Genomic DNA, 25,091 nt, shown 5'->3' on the forward strand with positions numbered 1-25,091 from the left:
TAGTGAACTGTGTTTCAGAGGACCTGGATTCTAGTCCTGCCTCTACCACTTATTAGCCATTAATGGGTGAATTCATATTTTTCAACAAATATTTATTGACTACCTTCTATGAGTTAGGCACTGTTCTAGTCATTGAGGATTCAGTAGTGAAAATAGGCATGGATTAGTCCTTTTATGGAGTTTAGCATCTAGAGAAAAAGATGAATAGTTAAATATTTGCATGAATAATTATTTAATTACAACTACGAATTTGACTAATAGTAAATCTTTAACCTTTCTGAGCTTCAGTTTTCTCATCTATGAAGTGATAGCTTGTCTGTCTTATTTTGTTGAAATGTTCAAATGCTGCTTAAGCAATATGTCAAAGACTAGATAACATGAAAACCCTCCTGCTACAAAACATCTAAAAATGCTAGTTAAAATATTATTAAATCCTTTTAAATGCATTGTTGAGTTCACTAGAATATATGAGAAGTTCCAGGAGCTAGAAACAGAGGGGACTGAACACCAGAGGGTGTACGTAAATTACATGATGCTGAGATACCAGAGATGGAGGGGGTTTGTAGACTTTGAAACCAAAGATTTTAAAAGCCATGAGAGAATATGAGAGTAGACCTAAGCATGATGAATTAGAATCAAGATGCACCCCGAAATACACATGCATACATGTCCACACCCACACGCAAGATACCATATGACTTGTATTCTTTTGAATAGATTTCAGTGTTCTTGAGTACTTGTTATAATTGTTTTATATGAAAGTATATTATTTAAAGGACTTGTGTAGTCTTTGAATTTAGCCTTTATCAAGCAGAAATAGAACACACTTATTTTACATTTCCTTTATAGTATTAAGGCTTTAAAAATATAGAGTACTTACCTTTTTATTTGCTCGGCATTTATTTGTGTGAATTTGAGGCAAAGAATGCTAATAATAATCTCTGTAACTTAGCAGTTGTACTCCAACAGTTTCAGAATAATCTTCTTCATTCAACAACAGAAAATTTGAAATATGAAGGTAGTTTGATATTGTATCACACAATATCACAATGTCGTCTTCTTTCCTCAAAGCACTTTGGAAATAGTTTCTGGGAAGGAGAAGAAATATTATTCCCTGGACATACCAAGAAAAGTTAGTAGAGAGTTGATGAAGGCCATTAAGGATATCCAGTGTCAGGACTGTAATTTGAACTTGAAAGTTCTGCCTCAACTTAAGGTATGGGAGGAGTGTGGGGCAGAACATCTAGAATAACAAGAGATATTTAGACATGAGAGTCCTTTTTTTCTTAATAATGTAACTAACATATCAATGGCACAAAATTCTGGTGCTTCCCATTTTGACTGCTCTTATATTTCTCAGTATAATGAGTAGATCATATCAAGTAATTGATAGAACAATAGAATTTCTAAGCAGACAAGAGCTTAATATAGCCCAGTCTCCTTATTTTATAAGTACAAATACTTAATTTTTTAATGTTTGTATTTTTAGAGTTTTGTATAAAATACAAAAATTTATAAAATGCTTTCATTGAGGTGAAGTGATTTACATAGTTACTGTGGTAGAGTCAAAGGGAGAACCCAGAGCCCATTATCTTTTATTTTGATAGAACATATGAAACTCCAAGTGGTTTAGGCATTATCTCAGCAGTTAAGAGCTTAGACTCGAGTCAGCACATCAAGGTTTACTTCTTACTTACATGAGTGATTTTTGGCAAGTTATTGATCCTCTCTAAGCTTCAGTTTCCCTTCTGTAAAATGCTCATTTAAAAATTATTACTACTATCAACACCAACACCATTCTTACCTTAGAAATTATCTGTTATTTAATACTAGGTTTTAGTTTGAATAGAATTTCCATCTTCTAAAAAACCTATCACTCAAAACATAGCTTTGGGGGCTTTATTTGTACTCTATGACACAACTCTTTCCAGTTAGTTATTATAGATATGAACTTCATTTTTGCTTCAGAGAATAAGTTTGTTAGGTTATTTTTTAACTCAGAGTCCTTCAGAAAGTTTGTAGATTTTTGTTTTTAATCATGTAGAATACTGTTGCAGAGAACATAGAGAAACTGACATTTTCATATACTATTGGTGGGCATACATTGGAAAAACCCTGTAAAAGGGGAACGATATCTTTGGTGGTGTCTTTCAAAATTATGAAAACTGCAAATGCAAATACTCTTGAATCCAACAATTCCATTTTTTCCATGTGCAAAATCAGTATGAGCATAAATTAGGTATATGTAGTCATGATTTATAATAGCAGAAGATTGGAAACAGCTGAAATATCCATCGATAGATGACTGGTTAAACTAATTAGGATACATCCACAAAGTGGAATGTTATGTAATAGCTCAAAAAGTGAAGAAGTTCTTCATATACTGGTGTGTAAAGATCTGCAAGGTATATTATTGAGTAAGAAAAGTGTAAAAGAGTGTGTATGATATGTATGCTATGGCTGCCATCTATAAAAAAGGGGAGATTGAGTATTAATATTTGCTTATAGATGCATGAAACCCTCTGGAAGGATACACAAGAAACCAATAACAGTAATTGTGTGGGAGAAGAGGAACTAGGTAGCTATGGGACAGGGATGGAAGGAAGGTGTATACTCTTTTATTCCCCTTGATTTTTTTTTTAAATCTATGTGCATATATCACCTATCCAAACTGTTAAAACAAATTCTTGGTTTGGCTTGCGTTAGGCATGATGGTTTCTTACTGAGGTAACCAAAAATGATATTTTTCCTAAACAGTCGTACAATACTAGAATATATTTAAAAAGCCTTACGATGGCCTGAAAGAGTTCATAGGATCTGACCTCTGACTACCTTTCCAATCTAATTTTCTGGCATTCTTCTCCTTGTTCAATATGCTTCAGTTACACTGAATTTTTTGTTCCTTGAATGAGCCAAACTGTTCCTCACTTCAGGCTTTTGTACTCACTGTTCCTTTTACCTGGAATACTTTCCCTTAGGTATTTATATGGCTCATTTCCTGACTTCATGCAGGTTTCTGTTCAAACGTCACCAATTCAGCAAGGCCTTTCTTGACCATCTTATCTAAAATAGCACCCCCCAAATACCTTCTGTCTTTTTATCTTGCCTTGTTTTTCTTCATAGCACCAATAGCTCCCTGGCTTATTTCTGTTTATTTGTTTATCTTTCTTATCCCCATTGTGTGTGTACACACACACACACAAACACACACACACATAGCCACACACATACACAGACACACACACACACGGATAGCGACTCCATAAAGGCAGGGGCTTTGTTTTTATTTCCTGTATCTCCAGTGCCTAGAATGATACCTAGCACATAGTAAGTGCTCAGTATATGTTGGATGAATGAATGACAGCTTTAGGGAGAGAGTTTTGCTCTTTTAGCCTCAGTATTTCACACCTTTTAGGGCATTAGCATAACATGAATTCAGAGAAAATCTTTATTCGCTTAAGTGACTAGCTTCTCTGTGTACACTGCAAGTGGATCAGGAGTGGGATTATTGAATGGCCATTTCTCTTCATGCTGATCAGACTTTCATAGGTCAACCTTAATTCCTGATTACTCAATAATCATTTTTACAATCATTTGATACTCAGATATGATCTCAAAGACTGTATGAGAATAGGTCTTTCACAGTTTTCAGATGCACCAGTTAACAACAGCCATTAACCTTTCTCTGCTTTTACCCTGTTTCTCTCCAGCATTTCTTATACTGAGGCAGTGGAGATCTTAAAGCAGGCATCCCAGAACTTCACCTTCACTCCAGAGGTAGTATTTATATATATATATGTATGTATGTATGAAAATATGTTTCTCATATTTATCTGATTTCATTAAGAATCCTTTAAAATAACCTTATTTCTCTTACTAGCAGTGTGTATGTAGTATTTGCATATCTGTACATCGGCTTTTTTTGATGTTTGCCTAACCTCACTGAAATATTTAGAATGAAAAATAATTTTGAAGTAGAATCATATCATTTGGAATAACAGTGACAAAAGGGTTATAAAGAAGTTTCCCAAGTTTAGGAAGATGAAATTCCTTAGAAAGAATGGTAATCGTAGAATATCAGTGTAGAAATCAACTAGTTCAGTGTTTCCCAAAGTATGTTCTGAATGATGTTAACAGTTGACAGGCAGAAGAGGTTATGTGATCAAATAAGTTTAGGCAACACATTAAACACGTTTCTTTTTCCATTGAACTTTATAGAGGCTTCTGATTTGTGATCCACTTTGAAAAACACTGAGCTTTGTGTGTTTTTGTTTTTTCCCAGAACTCCTTTATTTTATGGGTAAGGATATAGGTCTGGAAAAGCCACATGATTTATCAGTGGACATGCACATAATGCACATAATTCCTATGCCAGTGCTTCCTTCCTATAATTAAGATATTGCCAGACAAGTGGGAATAGTAAGATAATGTTAAGAATCTAATACCTTTGTCTTCAAACTATTCCTTACACCAGTTCCATTCCCAGTTAAGTCAGATGCTCTCTTTAAGTTACGAGTGCCCTGTGCTTGTTATATTTATAATCAACTGACTTCTTTGTATAATTTTTTGTTTAATGTTTGTCTCCCATCCTGGAAGCTTCATGAACTCAGAGATTTTGTGTTTCTTACCAGTTTCCAGTACCTAGCATGGTACTTGGGGTTTAATAGGCACATTAGTATTTGCTGAATAAATAGATTAACAGTATTATTAAATATTCATCAGAGAGCATCTGATATATTAGTTGACTCTTTTATCAAAAAAAAAAAAGTCACTGGGAGAAGCCATCTAGCCAGAGATAGACTCAATATTAGGAATATTATCTTTCATCATTTAATTTCCTGAAACTTAGGGACAGTAACTGTAGAAGAAGCTCTTGGCAATATTAATAAAAATTATGATTCTGAATCAGCTTTTATACACCATGGAAAGCATACTGTGTTTTACTACAGATGCTATTTATCTGCTAAATGCTGCTCCCTGAGATGGGGCACAGAAAGCGTAGTGTTTACTAGTTTCAGCTTTCATCATTCCAGGCCTTTGGATGCTCTTGTTAACACATCTCTCTCTAGTTTATTTATCTGTGTAACCTCAGCAGACAGCTCCACACATCCCTGATCCTCAGGGAGAAGAAGCCCTTGGCACTGATACAGGTTATTTTTAGCTCCTGCATTATATCTTTCAGCTCTGTCTTCTCCTTTGGTAATTTCTTTTTTCTCATTACAGTGGGGTGCTGATCTACACACTGAACATGAAAAGTACCTGGTGAAGCACTGTGGCGACACACCAGTCTTTGTCATTAATTATCCATTAGCACTCAAGCCCTTCTACATGAGGGATAATGAAGACAGCCCTCAGCACACAGTAAGAAAAGACATTAAATAAATTGGGGTTAGTCATCTCAGAGCCTGCAGTTTTTCCCTTGATTTAATTTCATTTATCCTTTGGTATATTTTCTTAAATTATATCGTTCACTCTTTATATCTCTTAAAATGATAACATTTCTCAGAGGCACCTCTAAAAATGTGTTCCCAAAGAAGATCCCAATGTTCTATAAGCATACTCCCTCATTTCTATCGTAGGGTGTCCTCAGTTAAGCAGATGCACATGGAAGTGTGTTTTGTTTTGTTTTTTTAAATTACTGAGAGCCCTAGAGTGCTGTAGAGCAATGGGCCCGGTCTCCTATCAAATACTGATTAGGAGACTGCAGTGTGGGGGAGATGTTGGGCAAGAGATAATAGTAGTGGCATGATCGGGCAAAGGAAGAGCTAGCTTGGAACAGCAGGCAGCCTAGAGTACTTTGGCTATCAAATAGAAGTAGTGAGGGGAAGGCTATGGAGGGATCGAAGAGGTCTGGGCGGATTCTCCACTTGGTCAGTCCTCTTCCGACCGTCTCTTCTCTCTCTGCCTGTCTTGTCTCTTGTCTGTCGTCTGTCTGTCTGCTCTCTTTAGCCTTTCTTGTCCTCTGTTCTCTCTTTACCCCTCAACTACAGTTGGTTTTTATTCTTCTTGTTTCCTTTTTCCTTTTTTCTTTTTTGTCTCTTCTCTCCTTCACAAAATTGGCAGTAATATAGAATAAGAATATATTTGACTCTTTAAATATGTATTGGATAGTTATATATTTAATATCATTAATTGTAAAAGTCTGTGAGACAAATATATTATGTTTATCTCAAAAAAGGTCCCAAACCTAAACTTTGCCATCTTGTATTTTTCACTTGCATCTAGATAAACACCAGTAAGAAAATGTAGATCAGGACCTACCAGTAAATTAAATGACCTCGTCTTAGTATATAAGGTTATCTCTTTGAATGTATTTCCTGTCTTCTCTCAGATTACAGTGTTACCAAAGCAATATTAGGGGACTTCCCTGGTGGTCCAGTCGTTTAGACTCCACGCTTCCACTGCAGGGAGCCATGGGTTCAACCCCAGGTCAGGAAACTAAGATCCCACATGCCACACGGCATGGCCAAAAAACAACAACAACAACAACAATATTAGCCTCCAGTTAGTATGAGGTAAACACTTTCATCTCATCTCTAAGTCGCAAAACAGCCTTGACAAGAAACTCATTGTTTCTCCCATTTTACATATAGAAAACTGGGCTGCAAAGAGACCAATTACATTTCCCAAGGCTACATGGGTGGTAAGTGACAGAGCTCGTATTCAAACCTGATTCCCTCTGGCTCTGAAGTCTGTGTTCTCTTCCACTCTATCACTCTGCCTCAAAATCACAGATATAAAATTACATTATAGCCACCGATTTTAGGCATCCCCACTTTTCACACCAGCATTATCCAAAACCAATGAGCAACACAATTGATTTATGATTCTTACTTCCTCTTTTCCCTACCAACCCTCTGGTATAATCGATTATGAGAAATGAATAGGCCCACAGGTTAGCAGCAAAAAAATGAGAGTGACTAGGGCATAGATTATCCAATCTTAGATAATTCAATATTGAGCCTACACCACAAAACAGAGGCCTGTGTCTGTATCTCTTGGCTTTTGTATCACTCCACCCTATCCCACTTCCACCTCCCTTCCCCAGTACACACACACCATGTATTCCTCTCATAATTTCCCGAAGTAGAACACCTTTCAGTCATTCAGTTTTGCACTTCTTAAAAATACTCTGGGGCTTCCCTGGTGGCGCAGTGGTTGAGAGTCCACCTGCCGATGCAGGGGTCATGGGTTCGTGCCCCGGCTCAGGAAGAACCCACATGCCGCGGAGCGGCTAGGCCTGCACATCCGGAGCCTGTGCTCCGCAACGGGAGAGGCCACAACAGTGAGAGGCCTGCGTACCGCAAAAAAAAAAAAAAAAAATACTCTGCTTAAAGCAGTTCTAAGAGGGAAGTTTGTAGCAATACAATCCTACCTTAAGAAACAAGAAACATCTCAAATCAACAACCTAACCTTACACCTAAAGCAATTAGAGAAAGAAGAACAAACAAAACCCCAAAGTTAGCAGAAAGAAAGAAATCATAAAGATCATCTCAGAAATAAATGAAAAAGAAATGAAGGAAACGATAGCAAAGATCAATAAAACTAAAAGCTGGTTCTTTGAGAAGATAAACAAAATTGATAAACCATTATCCAGACTCATCAAGAAAAAAAGGGAGAAGACTCAAATCAATAGAATTAGAAATGAAAAAGGAGAAGTAACAACTGACACTGCAGGAATACAAAGGATCATGAGAGATTACTACAAGCAAGTATATGCCAATAAAATGGACAACCTGGAAGAACTGGACAAATTCTAAGAAACGCACAACCTTCTGAGACTGAACCAGGAAGAAATAGAAAATATGAACAGACCAATCACAAGCACTGAAATTGAAACTGTGATGAAAAATCTTCCAATAAACAAAAGTCCAGGACCAGGTGTCTTTACAGGCGAATTCTATCAAACATTTAGAGAAGAGCTAACACCTAACCTTCTCAAACTCTTCCAAAATATAGCAGAGGGAGGAACACTCCCAAACTCATTCTACGAGGCCACTGTCACCCTGATACCAAAACCAGACAAAGATGTCACAAAGTAAGAAAACTACAGGCCAATATCACTGATGAACATAGATGCAAAAATTCTCAACAAAATACTAGCAAACAGAATCCAACAGCACATTAAAAGGATCATACACCATGATCAAGTGGGGTTTAACCCAGGAATGAAGGATTCTTCAATATACGCGAATCAATGTGATACACCATGTTAACAAATTGAAGGAGAAAAACCATATGATCATCTCAATAGATGCAGAGAAAGCTTTTGACAGAATTCAACACCCATTTATGATAAAAACTCTCCAGAAAGTAGGCATAGAGGGAACTTTCCTCAACATAATAAAGGCCATATATGACAAACCCACAGCCAACATCGTCCTCAGTGGTGAAAAACTGAAAGCATTTCCACTAAGATCAGGAGCAAGACAAGGTTGCCCACTCTCACCACTCTTATTCAACCTAGTTTTGGAAGTTTTAGCCACAACAATCAGAGAAGAAAAAGAAATAAAAGGAATCCAAATCGGAAAAGAAGAAGTAAAGCTGTCACTGTTTGCAGATGACATGATACTATACATAGAGAATCCTAAAGATGCTACCAGAAAACTACTAGAGCTAATCAATGAATGTGGTAAAGTAGCAGGATACAAAATTAATGCACAGAAATCTCTGGCATTCCTATACATTAATGATGAAAAATCTGAAAGTGAAATTAAGAAAACACTCCCATTTACCATTGCAACAAAAAGAATAAAATATCTAGGAATAAACCTACCTAAGGAGACTAAAGACCTGTATGTAGAAAATTACAAGATACTGATGAAAGAAATAAAAGATGATACAAATAGATGGAGAGATATACCAAGTTCTTGGATTGGAAGAATCAACAGTGTGAAAGTGACTCTACTACCCAAAGCAATCTACAGATTCAGTGCAATCCCTATCAAACTACCACTGGCATTTTTCACAAAACTAGAACCAAAAATTTCACAATTTGTATGGAAACACAAAAGATCCCGAATAGCCAAAGCAATCTTGAGAAAGAAAAATGGAGCTGGAGAAATCAGGCTCTCTGGCTTCAGACTGTACTACAAAGCTACAGTAATGAAGACAGTATGGTACTGGCACAAAAACAGACATATAGATCAATGGAACAGGATAGAAGGCCCAGAGATAAACCTACGCACATATGGTCACCTTATCTTTGATAAAGGAGGCAAGAATATACAATGGAGAAAAGACAGCCTCCTTGATAAGTGTTGCTGGGAAAACTGGACAGCTACATGTAAAAGAATGAAATTAGAACACTCCCTAACACCATACACAAAAGTAAACTCAAAATGGATTAAAGACCTAAATGTAAGGCCAGGCACTATCAAACTCCCAGAGGAAAACATAGGCAGAACACTCTGACATAAATCACAGCAAGATCCTTTTTGACCACCTCCTAGAGAAATGGAAATAAAAACAAAAATAAACAAATGGGACTTAATGATACTTAAAAACTTTTGCACAGCAAAGGAAACCATAAACAAGACGAAAAGACAACCCACAGAATGGGAGAAATTATTTGCAGATGAAGCACCTGACAAAGGATTAATCTCCAAAATTTACAAGCAGCTTATGCGGCTCAATATCAAAAAAATAAACAACCCAATCCAAAAATGGGCAGAAGACCTAAATAGACATTTCTCCAAAGACAGATTGCCAACAAACACATGAAAGAATGCTCAACATCACTAATCATTAGAGAAATGCAAATCAAAACTACAATGAGGTAACACCTCACACCAGTCAGAATGGCCATCATCAAAAACTCTAGAAACAATAAATGCTGGAGAGGGTGTGGAGAAAAGGGAACCCTCTTGCACTGTTGGTGGGAATGTAAATTGATACAGCCACTATGGAGAACAGTATGGAGGTTCCTTAAAAAACTAAAAACAGAACTGCCATACGACCCAGCAATCCCAATACTGGGTATACACCCTGAGAAAACCATAATTCAAAAAGATTCATGTACCACAATGTTCATTGCAGCTCTGTTTACAATAGCCAGGACATGGAAGCAACCTAAGTGTCCATCGACAGATGAATGGATAAAGAAGATGTGGCACATATATACAATGGAATATTACTCAGCCATAAAAAGAAACGAAATTGAGTTATTTGTAGTGAGGTGGATGGACCTAGAGTCTGTCATACAGAGTGAAGTAAGTCAGAAAGAGAAAAACAAATCCTGTATGCTAACACATATATATGGAATCTAAAAAAAAAAGAAAAAAATGGTCATGAAGAACCTAGGGGCAAGACAGGAATAAAGACGCAGACCTACTAGAGAATGGACTTAAGGACACGGGGAGGGGGAAGGGTAAACTGGGACGAAGTGAGAGAGTGGCATGGACATATATACACTACCAAATGTAAAATAGATAGCTAGTGGGAAGCAGCCACATAGCACGGGGAGATCAACTCGGTGCTTTGTGATCACTTAGAGGGGTGGGATAGGGAGGGTGGGAGGGATGGAGACGCAAGAGGGAAGAGATACGGGAACATATGTATATGTATAACTGGTTCACTTTGTTATAAAGCAGAAAGTAACACACCATTGTAAAGCAATTATACTCCAATAAAGATGTTAAAAAAAAAATACTCTGGTTAAGGCTTTCCTTCTCTGTGAAGACTTCCCTAGGTTACCCAGTCTCCTTGAGCCTTCCTTTATTCTAGATTTCTATAGTATTTAAAGAATTAGTAAAACTGATTGCATTGATCTATTTTTTGTAGTCTCTGTATAAGTTTTGCTTTCTCACATGAGGTTCTTTTTCAGTATGGTGAATGTTTTATAACCACCACAGTATATGCCACTCATTGCTCATCCCTCTAATGTGACTTCTATTCAGACAACTAATCGTTCCCTCTCATCATACCACTGAAGCTCTGTAATAATTGTTATGTTATTAAGCCCAGCAGACTTTTTTTTTTTAAAGAAGTCTGTCTTTTACTTCACCTCTCAGCCTTATTCATCACTATTTGTGACTTTGTTATTCTTAACACTTCCTCCTTCTTTGGCTTTTGTGACAGCATTCTCCCAGTTTTCTTCCCTTCTCAGTGGGTTATTCTTTCTGAGTCTCCTATACAGGTTCATCCTCTTCTACTAAGCCACTAGATGTTGGAATTCCTCAAGCCTCCATCCTAGGTCTTCTTTTCTCTCCCCAAATGATTTCATCAGTACCCACAGCTTACTGTATATTTTCACACAATCAGAAATTTATGTTTCGAATCCAGACTTTTCCTCTGAGCTCTGGACTCATCTTATTGCTATTTACATATTGTAAAACCATCTCACACTTAACATACCCAAAACTGAACCCATGATTTCACTTCTTTTCCCCTTCTTCCACCACATTTGATTTTCTTTGAATATTCTGTGCTCATCTAATTGTGCAAGCCAGATTCCTGAGTCATCTTTGAAATCTTCCTCTCTCTCACTTCCCATACTGAAGCTATTACTAAGTTCTGTCATTTTTATACTTCTAAATAAATCTCGAATCCATCTACTTCTCTTTATTTCCACGTTTGCCTTTCTCCATTAACATACCATTATCTCTTGCCCAGACTACTTCAGTGGCCTCCTGCCTGGTCTTCCTGTATCCATTCTTTCTTCCTCTGAGTCCGTTCTCCCCATTTCAGCATGAGCTTTTAGAAAATGTAAATCTGATCATGTTCTCTCCCTTCTAAAAACCGTTCAGTGGCCTCCCATTACTCTTAGAATAAAAATCAAGATCCTTTATTTGGCCTACAAGCCCCAGTGTAGTCTGGCTGCTCCCGTCTCGTGTCTTCAGATAGGTAGAACTTTCCCTCATCACAGGATCTTTGCACATAGTCTTCCCTCAATCTAGAACAGTCTTTTTCACCTAATTTTACTTACTCTTCGGATCTCTTCTCAGTAATCATTTGCCCAGAGAAACCTTCCTTGATCCTCCAGACTGAGTCAGAGACCTGTTAGACAGTACAGTGGTACCATGTTGAATTTCAGACCCAGAACTACTAACTTTTAATCCGTCATAATCCTTAACACAGTTGTAATTTTACAGTTATTTGCATGACTGTTTAATTAGTGACTCTTTTCTCTATGCCAAAGGACTTGAGGACCTTTTTTTCACTTATCAGTGTATCCTAGTGCCTAGCATAATGCCTGGGACATAGCAGGCATGTGATACCTATTTGGTGATGTGTAGGTGGGTGGATGAATGGATGGATGAATCAAGCCCAACACAGTTTTAGACCCATAGTGGAGAAGTAGTGAGAAAGTGACGTGATTTACTAAGGAAGTTCCTGGGAAGCTAAAGAGCAGCTTTTACTCAAAATTTTTTGAGTGATGGCAACGTGGCATATAGGAAAGTCCAGGAGCTTTAGAATCAGGCACTCTTGGTTTCAGGTCTCAGGTCTTTGTGTTATAAACTATGTGATCGTAGATAAACCACCTAATTTCTTTGAGTCTTATTTTCCCATCTGTAAAAATAAGATGATAATATTTTCCAGGATCATGGGGATTGAATTAACCCATAGTTAATAATATATGAAAAGTACACAGCCTACTGTTAGAGGTGATAGGTAGTCAATAAGTGTGAAGTCCCCTTTCGTTCTAAATTTTGATAAAATCTTTATTGTGTTACAGCCCAGTAACGTTAAAATGTGTGTGTGTTGCGGTGGGGGATGCCACATCATGACATGCCATTACATAAGATTCCTTAAAAGGCAGTTCTCTCGTAGACCGCAGTCACAGATAGTACCTTTAGAAGTACCAGGAGGCCTTCATTATGACGAGTCTCTCTATCTTTTTTTTAATTTATTTTATTTATTTATTTATTTTTGGCTGTGTTGGGTCTTCGTTGCTGCACGCGGGCTTCCTCTAGTTGCAGCGAGCGGGGGCTGCTCTTTGTTGCAGTGCACGGGCTTCTCATTGCAGTGGCTTCTCTTGTTGCAGAGCATGGGCTCTAGGCACACAGGCTTCAGTCGTTGCGGCACACGGGCTCAGTATTTGTGGCACGTGTGCTCAGCAGTTGTGGCTCACGGGCTCTAGAGCACAGGCTCAGTAGTTGTGGTGCACGGACTTAGTTGCTCTGTGGCATGTGGGATCTTCCCAGCCCAGGGCTCGAACCTGTGTCCCCTGCATTGGCAGGCGGATTCTTAACCACTGCACCACCAGGGAAGTCCCAAGTCTCTCTAATAATGTGGTCTCACAGCCTGAAACCTGAAGGCATTATAATAAACTTTAGTATACTTTTGTAATTTATGCAGTGCTATAGCTTATAGCTTCTCAGAGCTAAATTAATAAAATATAATTTACTTAAACTATATACAACACTGATTCATAAGCAACCTAGATTTCTTTTCAACCAACCTATATTAATATAAAGTGTCTGCTTCCATCCCTACTTTTTTTTTTCCAGTGGTGAATGAACAGGCTTTGGGTCAGCTAACTAAATTCTGTGTTTCTTTTAGTAGGGGTGCAATAACGGGTTATGAGTAGGGTTGCAAGAGTTTCTGCAAAGGGTGCAATTCAATCTAAAAAAATTAAAACAGGTGTGTTTCACAGTTGCCTTCTTTAGAAAATCAAGAGAGAAGTACAGGGGAATGTGTAACCTGTGCTTGTAACATTTGGCCAGAGGTAATGAATAGTAATATGGAATATTTTTACAGGTATAGTTTCTTTTTCTTTCTTTCTTTCCCTCACCCCCTCCAAAAAACAATAATATTAATAATGGTATGCAGCATGTAATAGTGAAAAGTACACTGGACTAAGAAGTTACTAGTGCCGGGTTTGAAAGCCACCTCTCTTACTAGTTATTTTTATGGCCTTAGGCAAGTTTCTCCAATCTCTGAGCCTCAATTTCTCCCTCCATAAAACCAGAGAATTGGATTAAATGACCTACAATGTACTAACCAGCTCTAAAATTCTCTGATCTCAGGTAGCCTAAGTCTTTGCTCATTTGGATATATAAGAATAACTTGTAAATTATCAAACATATTTGATCATTTGAAGGGGACAGATCATGGGCCTAAATAAAATGAATCTAAGCAAACATGCAAAATACTATATGCCCCTGAATTTGGGTCCTGCATAAGTCCTCCAAAGGCAGGTGGCAAATATTCATTTAGGGTATTGGCTTCACAGAGAAGCCATGTGTGATTATGAAAAGTGACTGCCCAACAGTCCCTGATAGGATGCCAAGATCACCGGGTAATGTTCTAATTTTTTTAATTTTATCAGTATTACTTAGTAAATCATAAAAATTAAAGCATTAGTGGGCACTCAGTAAAGTACATATTGCGAAGTCAACTTGGAAGGGAGAGTACTCAACCAAGGGGTATCTAATGAATTTCCCTGAGCTTGGGGCTAATTAACCGACCTGCATCAAAATAACTTGACCCTCAAACCAACAGAAATAGTGATGAAGGGAATTTCCAATTTTGCCCATATCTAGGACTAATGACTATCCTGGGAATTTATGTCGAAGTAGAAAGTATGCATTTCAGTCCATCTAAAATGCTCCCAGACTAGCCATTTTACTATCCAAAGGCCATTTTCATTCCTTGCTACATGTAGCCCATCTGCATCTTCACACTGTCGCATCTGGAAGGCTCTCTTTCCTAGCTGCACCTCATTGTTTTTAGGGGCCAGATACTATCTGTATCAGGAGTTAGAGCAAAAGCTCATAGAGGCTTAAACCACAAATTTATTTCCTGTGATTTGTGAAACAGTGTTCTTCCTTTGATAATAGTACATAATATTACTCCATTGTTGGTAGCACCTGTGAGAAACTGAATAAGGAGGTGTTCGGTTTCTGTTTTTCATCAATATTTAAAAATAGGTAGCAGAAGATGGGACATTAAACTTCTTTCCCCTCTCTTTGAAGTTAGCATAGAAGAGGTTATATATTAAATATTAAAGGCCTTGTTCCTATCTAGCCTGTTCATTTTTTAATTCAAGGGCTGAGTTTTCTTTTCAGTACACTATTGGAATCAAAGAGTAGGAGTCAAAAGGGAGTGTCATAAATAGAGACCAGGGCTGTTCAGCTTAAATACCAACACACACTATTTCTAGACAGCATGCTGCTGTAGCTGTGTGACTTGAGCAAAATCAAAACTCATACACAGTGGAGGAGGATGTGCCAGACAGCATTCTGGCCTAGAAGATGTGCCCAAAGTGGAATAAGTCTTAAGACTAAAGAAGTTAGTGAAGGGTGTAGTAAAAATATTTCTAGCTTAAAAAAAAAAAAAAAAAATATATATATATATATATAATTTGTAGCCTTCATTGAGAACTGTGTAGGAGAGTGAGAGGACAGCAGAACTAAAGTCCTTCTATTTATTTCAAGTCTCCCAAAGATGCACAGGAACACAGTGGAGATTTTAAGTGAAATTTGGTCAGCTTTGAATTAAGAGGACATTTCCCTGTGCAGCCTGTGGGTTCTTACTTCCTCATCAAGGGCAGGATTGCTCAGCCCCTGGCTCTTTAAGCTAGCTTTAGACTCCTGTAAACCACAGACCTGCCAGCCCATCTTGGCAAACTAATCACCTGCTAATGATCTGGGCAACTTGCTTGTTTTCAACCTTTTGCACTCTAACTGCCTTACCACCCGTCACTTGGCAAACACAACCAAGTTTTTCTCATTACTTCTTAAGAAATTTGTGTGAGTCGCTCCACATTTTGTACTTTGTTCACCCCTATGTCATGATTTGTATTATATCTGTATGTGCCTTTTACCTCCCCTAGAGCCCTGGAGAAACAGGCAGTTCTGTAGTAATTAGCCCAGTACTTACCAGGTGGAGACACAGATAGAAGAATCCTATGTGGAATCTCAGCCTTAACTAAGAAGTGTGGAAATTGAGGGGATTGCTATAGTGATCTTTAGGGAATGCGTATTTTTTTATATCATATCAGAAGAAAGTGCCACTCTGTGTCTACTGATGTAAATGTCATTATTTATATTTGAGGAATACTTTACTATACTGTAGGTTCTCAGAAAGTGTGCAGAACCTCTAGGTAGATTGGAAGATCTCATTATAAAAGGGAAGCAGGACGTAAACAGATCTGATATTGTTGAAGGGAAACCTAAAGTAACAGAAAAGAGAAGAAGATTATATGTAGGAAGAGAGGAGAAGAAGGCCTTTGTGGGCCTTTCTTCACCAAGAGATAAATCTATCCTTCATAAAAAAGAAATAGTAACCTGTAGTCATGGAACATTGATGAGGCATTAAGTGGAATGCCTTACTTAAAAGGTACACAGCTCCTAAGAGGGGAAGCAACTTTATTCTCCATGTCAAGAAAACATACAGGAAATTCTCCTGCCTGAGAGTGTGAATTTTCAGACCATCCAGACAAAGAAAGGACATAGGTGAGGATGTCTTCCTTCTGCATGTCACAAAATTAGTAGTGATGTGGGACTTGATCTTCTAAACTTTTTATTCAACTAAAATAGACTATTTGGTAAGTTCTTTCCTACTGATAAGTTCCTTTCCCAGAGTACAGAGGAAGGAAATAGGGGAACTGCTATTCTGACCTGAATTCTAATTAACAATGAGAAATTGGTTGGGAAAGTGGAAGTGGAAGAGCCCAAGTAGGTGGGGGGAAAAGCTACCTGGTAAATTGTTTTATTATACATAAATGGTTGCTGCTCCGCCCTCGGGAGGTGGGGGCAGGGGTATTTACTTCCCCGCCCCATTGACATGAGCTTCATGACTTGCATGTGGCTTGCATTGGCCAACAATTGGGAGCAAACATGACCTACATACATTACTTCTGGACAAATGCTTTTACTGCATTCTCATCGTGCTCTTTTTTCCCATCGGCCACAAGATCAGCAATACCTCAGAAAGAAGCCTTTTTTATCGTTTCAAGCCAGGATGGATATGCAGCATAAGTTTTAAAAATCCAATTCATTGATGTAAAGCAGTGTTTCTCAATCGGGTTATTTTGTTCCCCCTACCCCCACCCAGGAGACATTCAGCAATGTCTGGAGACTTTTTTGGTTGTCATAACTAGGGGAGTATAACTGTTGGGAGATAGAGGGAAATCAAATATTAATACAAAGGAGGTTTATAATCAAAGATAAATATGAGCCTTACACTCCTCTAAAAATAGCATTAAAAAAACCTAAGGTCCAAAGTTGACATAATTTAGACCTGCAAAAAATGCTAAGATCCAAAAAGGGTTTTTGCTTGTTTAGCTGTGTTAGCAGCAGGACCAAGCAAGAAATGGATCTCTTGTTTGATGCATCAAGGTTGCCTCACTTCCTCATCGCTGGCCACCAGCCTCTGCTGGACTTCCTACTTCTTATTCTTCTGTAATAGCTGATTCCTCAGCATTTTGTTTTCTTTTGAGGCAGTGGACTTTTTTAGTTCTGGCTCTTAAAGCTTTGCATGTACTTGCAGTACCTGAATCAATCTCTGTACACCTTTGTACCTTGGAGTTTCCCTTACTTCAAAAACGTTGAAATGATAGATTTTGAATATACCTGTCCTTCTGACAGAGCTACACAAGGATGGAATGCTATATTTCAGGGGTCTTGGTTCCCTTAAATATTTTTGTTAAATATTTGTTAAGTTTATTAATATTAATATAGTACATTAAATGTTAGTAAACAATTAGTGTAATTATATTAAATATTTGCTTAAATATTTTCAAGCAAAGGCCAGAGAGCCACTTGGCTGTCTGTTCTCTTCCAACCCTGATTGCCTGTAACTCCAAATTTAAAACTCTGGATTGACGTTAAGAACAAATTTTTCATCATGTGTCTCTTAGCTCGTAGCATATTTTAGCCATGTCTAAAAGCAGTATACTAGTAAATAATGATACCTGTCCTTCTGTGGCCATAAAAACTCCCTTGATCTTCTCCTTTCTCTGAGAAAAGAAGGGGTAACTGCAGGGTCCTGATTGGAGTCCAGCTCTATTAATTGTATATAGCCTATGAGAATTTGCTCTTCACATTAGTAAAGCTCTCTTGTTTACCTAGCCAAAGCTGTGTGTTTCATTACCTACTATCCTGTCTGAGTCACCAAATCCACATTCTAAAATACTTGCCTGTTCATTTTAGGTCTTCCAGGTTCATAGAAGAATTACTAAAATGTAGTCAACCAGCAGTGGTAGTGTGAAAAAGGCATGTTTGTACACTTACTCCTCACAAGCTTATTGAGTGGTAGGAGATTCTATAAAAGTAGAAACCATTAGTAAATTTCCATTTGCTCTCACTTTGATTCAGCTGATGGATGAAAATCATGTCTCGTGTTTTCTCTTTAATGATAGTACTGAGGATTATGTAGCATTTGGCACACATTCTTAAATTACTACATTCTTTATTTTAATTATTTATAAACTAGACATCAGTCAAAAATTCTGAAATCAGGAAACAGGAGAATGGCTTAATAGTAAAGTAAGGCAGAGTTTAAGAAAAGAGTTCATAATATAACGTGACATTTAAAGCTTAAGTGTTTTGTGTGTTATTAAATGTGTTTTATGGGTTCCTAATTTTTCATTTGTAAAATAAATCTTTTCTGAGTTTTGTGCCTTCAGATTCTTGGCCCTAAAAATGTCTGCCTGGTCCCCCTTTGTTCCCCCCACCCCAAAAAAAGAATTGCTAAGTCACAAAATAATATAGACAGCAAATAAACATTCTCAAAAAGTAAATATTACTAGTAAGTGAAGAGATACAAATTAAAACATCAAGCTACCATTTTCCCCTATTAAAAAATTTTTGTTGTTTTATTATGAAAGTGTAACACACCTCTATTGCAGAAAATAAGAAAATACAAATAACATCCTGTGCGTTGATCTTATTTTTTTTTTTTTTTTTTTTTTTTGCATCTCTGATGATTTTGTTAGAACTAGTTCCTAGAACTCCTGTTGCTGAGTCGAAGCATATTGCATTTTTAAGGCTTTGATTATCTTTTGCCAAGTTGCTCACCAGAAAGGTTGTATCAGATGTACGAGAGTATTGGTCTATGCATTCTCTAATCCATATTGTTTATGTTGTTTATCTTCACCATTTTGATAACTCCGAAGTGGTATCTCTTTGTTTTAATTTGATTAATGATCAGAACATATTTTACATGTCCTAACGTACTTCAAATTAAAGAAAAACTTCAATGCCACATTATTTATAAGAGAAAAGACAGACACGCTGTCACACACACACACACCCCTAAATGTTCAACAAAAGGAAAGAAGTTAAATAAACTATTAACTAAACTATGATACTTCTAAACAATAAACTGTGAAGCTGTTAAAACATTAAGTATGCAAAGTATTTTTACTGACATAGGAAAAATATTTATTGAATAATATTAGCTAAGACAATTAGAATGGTAAATTTTATATGTAATTTGATCTCTGCTATACTCTTTAAGTATATAAGAAGAAAAACCTGAAAGAAAATACGCCAACATGTAATTGCTTCTGCATGCTAATAGGTGTTTTTTAATATTTCATAATTTTTAATACTTCCCACATTTTTATAATTAACATGTGTCTCACATTTGTGCAGAAAACACATTTTTGTTAAGTATACGGCATAAATGGTGCCAGAGGGGAAACTGTCCACCTGCATTTTGTATTCTAAAGATAATATTAAACATTTGGTATTAAAACAGGGAACATGAACAGGTAACATAAATAAGATTCTGGTAAGCAGTTAAATAGCCAGTTGTCAAAATGTTAAATGTTCCACTTGCTTCAGAAGCTGACAGTTGTTGGAATGCTCTGAAAACGGAATGTTGTTTATGAGTTTTTTCCTTTTTAGGTTGCTGCTGTTGATCTTCTGGTTCCTGGAGTTGGAGAACTCGTTGGGGGAAGCCTCAGAGAAGAACGGTACCATTTCTTAGAGCAGCGATTGGCCAGGTATTGGTGAGACGTAGAAGAAACAGAATTCAGAAATTGGGGATGGGGCACTCAAAGGCAGTCATGGCAAACTAACAGAGAATAGCGCATGGGCCGTAGCTCCTGACAGACTTGGATCTCAGATTCTGTGTGACCTTGAGCAAGTTGTTACTTAACCTCTCTGAGCTTCTCTTTCTGAAAGACTAGAACTATTATATGAAACACAATGATTTTTTGCCACTATTTGTATCTATCTCTCCCTATGGAAATAGCTTTTTTTAAAGTTAATAATAGGGCTTCCCTGGTGGCACAGTGGTTGAGAGTCCGCCTGCCAATGCAGGGGACACGGTGTTCGTGCCCTGGTCCGGGAAGATCCCACATGCCGCAGAGCAGCTGGGCACGTGAGCCGTGGCTGGTGAGCCTGCGTGGCCGGAGCCTGTGCTCTGCAACGGGAGAGGCCACAACAGTGAGAGGCCCGCCTACCGCAAAAAAAAAAAAAAAAAAAAAAAAAGTTAATGATAGAGGGGTTTCCCTGGTGGTGCAGTGGTTAAGAATCCGCCTGCCGATGCAGGGGACACAGGTTTGAGCCCTGGTCCGGGAAGATCCCACATGCCACAGAGCAGCTAAGCCCATGTGACACAACTACTGAGCCTGTGCTCTAGAGCCCGTGTGCCACAACTACTGAAGCCCACGCACCTAAAGCCCATGTTCCTCAACAAGAGAAGCCACCACAAAGAGAAGCCCGCACACCACAACAAAGAGTAGCCCTTGCTTGCCGCAACTAGAGAAAGCCCATGTGCAGCAACGAAGACCCAACGCAGCCAAAAATAAATTAATTAATTAAATAAATTTTTTTTAAAAAGTTAATGATAGAAAAGGAAAATTTTCCCCCTTAAAGTTTGTTCTTCACTTTGTGTGTGTGTGTGTTTAACTCTAAATTATGATTGGCAGACTCCTACAGGGCATAAGGACAGGCTCTGAACCAGGGAAAGGATAAAGATGGAGGGAGAAAGAAACTAAAAATATCCACTAAGCTAGCATTTAGAATAAGCAGTTTTCCCTTCCTCAGGTTTTCTACTATGTAAGCATCTTGATTTAGGTATTTGAATAACTTTATTTTAACTCACTGTTTGAGACCTGGGAAATGTATCCATAAACACCAGAAAATGTTTTGGATATGAGGAGGAGGGACTCATGTTTCTAATCGAACCACCACTCCTGTATATGCATGGTCGGCCAACAACCCACAATGACTTCCTAAACTAACCAAGGTTATAAAGCTCTGTTTTCCATGGTTTCCACTTTTACTGTGCCAGACTATTTTAAAAAATGACTTTCCCATGTTGAAGGCTTAATCTTTCTCTCCAGATAATACTAAGTTTCACAGTAACCTGGAAAAGTCATGATTGTTTGACATGTTTATTAAATTAGCCATTTGTTAAGACCTTCTTTTCCTAATGGAGAAATGCTTAAAAAGTTGTTGATTTTCCAAGATCCGAACCTATGAATCTGTTGAGTAACTTGGTTTTGTAATCCCAATCATTTGAACGGCTCTGTTTGGTTAGCGTCCAGAAGAAAGGGGATAAATATGTTCTGGGAGGACTCTTTTATCACATAGACTACTAACTCCTTAGTATTACTATAGTGTTAAAAAGTCCTGGAAAAATCGTGGAATTGAAGTGATGTAAAACTCCTTAGATGGAAAGAATTTGAAGATTTTCTGTTTTTTTTTAAAGCACAATAAAAATCACACATGGCAAGGAACTTCATCTGTTGAAAGATTAATTGGTCTGTTTTCTTTGCTTGCTTCCTTCCTTCAGGAAACCTTTCCTCATAACATTAAATGTTTACCTAATATCTGATAATATCCAAATTTGTCTTTCCTAATGAAGTGGATATATGTGTTTACCTGTCTCAGAGATCTGTCTGTGACTTCTGTTCATGTTTTTCATATTTTTGTATATTTGAATTTTTCATAATCTTGATCACTTTGAGGTACACAGTGGTCCCAAACACTTGTAAGGGCTGAAACTAAATTTCATGAGTACTAAGAGCTTTAAGTTTTATTAACATTTCTCAAATTGGCAAAAACCAATTTGCAGCCATGTTATGAAGGCAGCCTCAGAATCTGTATTATTGTTTTAATATTGTGGAAAGAAAATTGTGTCTCTACATCACTTGTCTGTGTGTGCCTTTCAACAACCCTATATAGTAGTAATAGTACTTTTCTTATGTCACAGGATGATAAATTTATCTCAAATGAAGCCCTTCTTTTGGGCTCTGGACCATACTTTCCTTCTATAGCATTTATTATTTGATAATACCTTGGACTATTGGTTTTCTTACTATTGGTTATCCTACCTTTCTTACCACCTAATAAAGGCTCGGCTTCTTAACTGCATTGCATGTTATTTAAGAGCACAGGTTTTGGTGTGTACTTCTTTATAAAGAGCACTGTGCACACAACCCAGAATAAATGTTTGGTGATTAGTATATTTATCTTATTGCCATTCTCCGAAATAATTTTGTTGTTTTCCTTTTACAGGTCAGGACTGACAGAAGCCTACCAATGGTGAGAATGTGACCCCTGATGACTCTTATTCTAGCTGTGGGTCTGAGTGTGAAATAGTTTTCACTTGTATTTCCAGGGTGCTATAGAAGAGTGTTAAAACAATGAACAGGTTCTCAGATTATTTACTCCCTTTGAGTCTTTGAAAAGTAGTAATAATAATGTCTGTCATTTATTTATTACCTATTGTGTGCCAGATAACTGTGTTAAAATTTTGATGTATATTGTCTCCTGTAATCATCACAACACCCTGTTAGTAAGGTACTATTCTTATTCTCTTTTTATTATCCCTCCAGGCCTGAGGCCTAGAGATGTTAACTAACTTAAGCAGGAGCACACAGTTAGAAGCATAGAGCTGGGACTTTGTTCCTAACCATTATGCTTCATTTTCTCTATGTGTGAAATTAGGAGCTTGAGCTAAGTGGTCCCTGAGGTCTCCACCAACTGTAGAAATCTAAGCTGCTTAGGGAAGATCATCTGTCTGCATTCCTAAGTTGTTCTGGTGTTCTTTATGCAGACCCTTTCTTCAAGTACTTTACAGTATGTACAAATTATTTATTTATATTTGTGTAATAAGACTCTTTCAGGATCTTAGTATAATAATATCAACAAAATTATTAATTCTTTTGCTGTCCTCAGGAGAAGCAAAGGTTAAATTACACACTTGCCTTTTCGTAATGAAGGAGCTGATTTCAGAGATGCAAAAAAGCCTAAAATTGGGTTCAAGTAATGGCCCTAGATTGCTTCATTATTTATCAGTAATGAACTTTGGCATATTTAATCTCTCTTGAGTCTTGGTTTTCTTGGCCATAAAATGGAATGATAATATCTACTTCACAGGGTTATTGTTAGGATGAAAGGAAACAATACAGGTTAAGTATCTACACAGAGTAGAAGCTTAGTTAAGTTTCCGTCCCCCTTTCCTTCTTTTGTTCTGAGCCTTGCTATTAGGTAGATGAGCCTGATTGTCAAGCTTATGCATTTTACCTCAGTTTCTTTCTGTCTACAAGATAATATTCATAGTGTATAAAAACTAGTTATATATAAATCTTAATTATTGGTTTAGACCTTTTCTGGTCTTTATTAATCATTTCAATACTACTCTTTCCCAACTAAAGTTTTCAAACTCCTAACATCTCCAAATATAAATATTTATTATTTTGTTAATAAAAGAGACAGCAGGCTCAAAATGGAGTCACTTGTACTAAGCTCACATCACCAAACTGAGACTTAATACCTAACTTAATTATAGTTTTGACATCTCCCAGGAGTGGCATCTTGAACCAGGGAATCTAAAATTACCTGGTCAACACTGGTGAGGTAATCTGCCTGATAGACCCCTGCCATCTCCTAAAGGAAGGCGACCTTGCCTGAAACCACCCACTCTTTGCTAGTAATTTCCTTGTCCTACCCCCTTTTGCCTATAATCATTCTGTAGAGCTCTTCGGAGCTCTTTTCTATTGCTAGATGGGATACTGCCTGATTCATGAATCACTGAATAAAGCCAATTAAGATCTTAAAAATTTACTCACTTGAATTTTATTTTTTTAACAGTTGGGATCTGCTTCCTTTTATATGATAATCATAGCATTTTAAGGCAGAAAGGACCTTAAAAATCTCCAAGTCTGTGATCTCTCCTAGTGTTCTACCAAACTGTGAATAGCCACCCCAGGTGTCTAAGAATTTTCTCACTTCCTGTTTCTACATGCCACATGCAAATAATCTGTAACTAGTTCCATAATTTTTGTACCATCTCTTCTATAATCTGGCTACCCTAGAATCAATATAACAACAATCAAATAAAGATTCTTTTGAAAACTTGTTTTTAGAAGTAGATTTTTCCATCTGTCAAAGCAAAGGCAAGAAAAATGCTAAAGACAGAATCCCTCTTCTGAATTCAGTTTCCAGGCATTTATGCCAGTGTTTTGACATCGATGTATGAGAAATTTAAAGCCAGCTAAAGCTAGATACTGGACTTCTAGCAGCCGACTCAGATCCTGCAGGTGTTTGTGGCAGGTGGTTTGACATGCCCTTCATCTCATTTTCTCACTAAATCAAAGTGTATTCTGCCCCCATGCCTTATGAACTTAAAGTTAATTCAGCTACCAAACATTTCAATTACTCAAGACTGTGTTCCTTCCATTATTCCTGATAGTTCTTAAATACTAACTCCTGTCTTATTGATCGCTCACTTGGTTGTAACTCACCTAGTTGCAATTTGTGTTTTATTTTAGAAAGAGAAGTACTTAATCTTAATTGCCTAAAATACCAATACATGTAGTCATTGTTATTAATAGTGGGGAAAAAGGTTATAGTCTTTATCCTTGAGGAGCCGTATGACTACCAGCTGTGGTGCTTAAGTTTTATGCTGTATTTTTGTATATTTTACAAATCATTCAAGAAACTATAAACTTATTTTAATCAATATTGTATAATTCAAGAATTCCCACCATTAAATGACAATAAAAATAGTTATGGAGTCTTCCTCCTTCTCTTCCGTTCCTAAAACAACTTTATCCCAGGCTGGTGTATTGGAATCCGGGTTTGAATCATGAACATACCATTTTCTAGCATTTAGTCTTATGTGGGAATAGAATGTGCAAGGATGGGCTTCAGAGGCTGTGTAGCCTTTCAGAAAAATGACTC

General features: G+C 37.3%; 1 protein-coding gene across 22 annotated transcripts in view; it reads left to right on the forward strand.

Annotated features, from left to right (window-relative positions):
- Positions 1–25,091, forward strand: part of NARS2 (asparaginyl-tRNA synthetase 2, mitochondrial) — a 142,542-nt gene that overhangs the window by 109,099 nt on the left and 8,352 nt on the right. For 19 of the 22 annotated variants that reach the window (XM_073808363.1, XM_073808365.1, XM_073808366.1 and 16 more), the window contains 4 exons: positions 3,711–3,777; positions 5,224–5,361; positions 19,800–19,897; positions 22,422–22,448. In XM_073808363.1, the coding sequence (XP_073664464.1) occupies positions 3,711–3,777; positions 5,224–5,361; positions 19,800–19,897; positions 22,422–22,448 (330 nt within the window). Of the gene's footprint in view, positions 1–3,710; positions 3,778–5,223; positions 5,362–19,799; positions 19,898–22,421; positions 22,558–22,853; positions 22,986–25,091 lie in introns of all 22 variants that reach the window. The other 3 variants (XM_073808377.1, XM_073808378.1, XM_073808381.1) reach the window with 2 other exon arrangements.

This window comes from Tursiops truncatus, chromosome 8 (assembly GCF_011762595.2).
Source record: "Tursiops truncatus isolate mTurTru1 chromosome 8, mTurTru1.mat.Y, whole genome shotgun sequence".
NCBI classification, from domain to species: Eukaryota; Metazoa; Chordata; class Mammalia; order Artiodactyla; family Delphinidae; genus Tursiops; species Tursiops truncatus.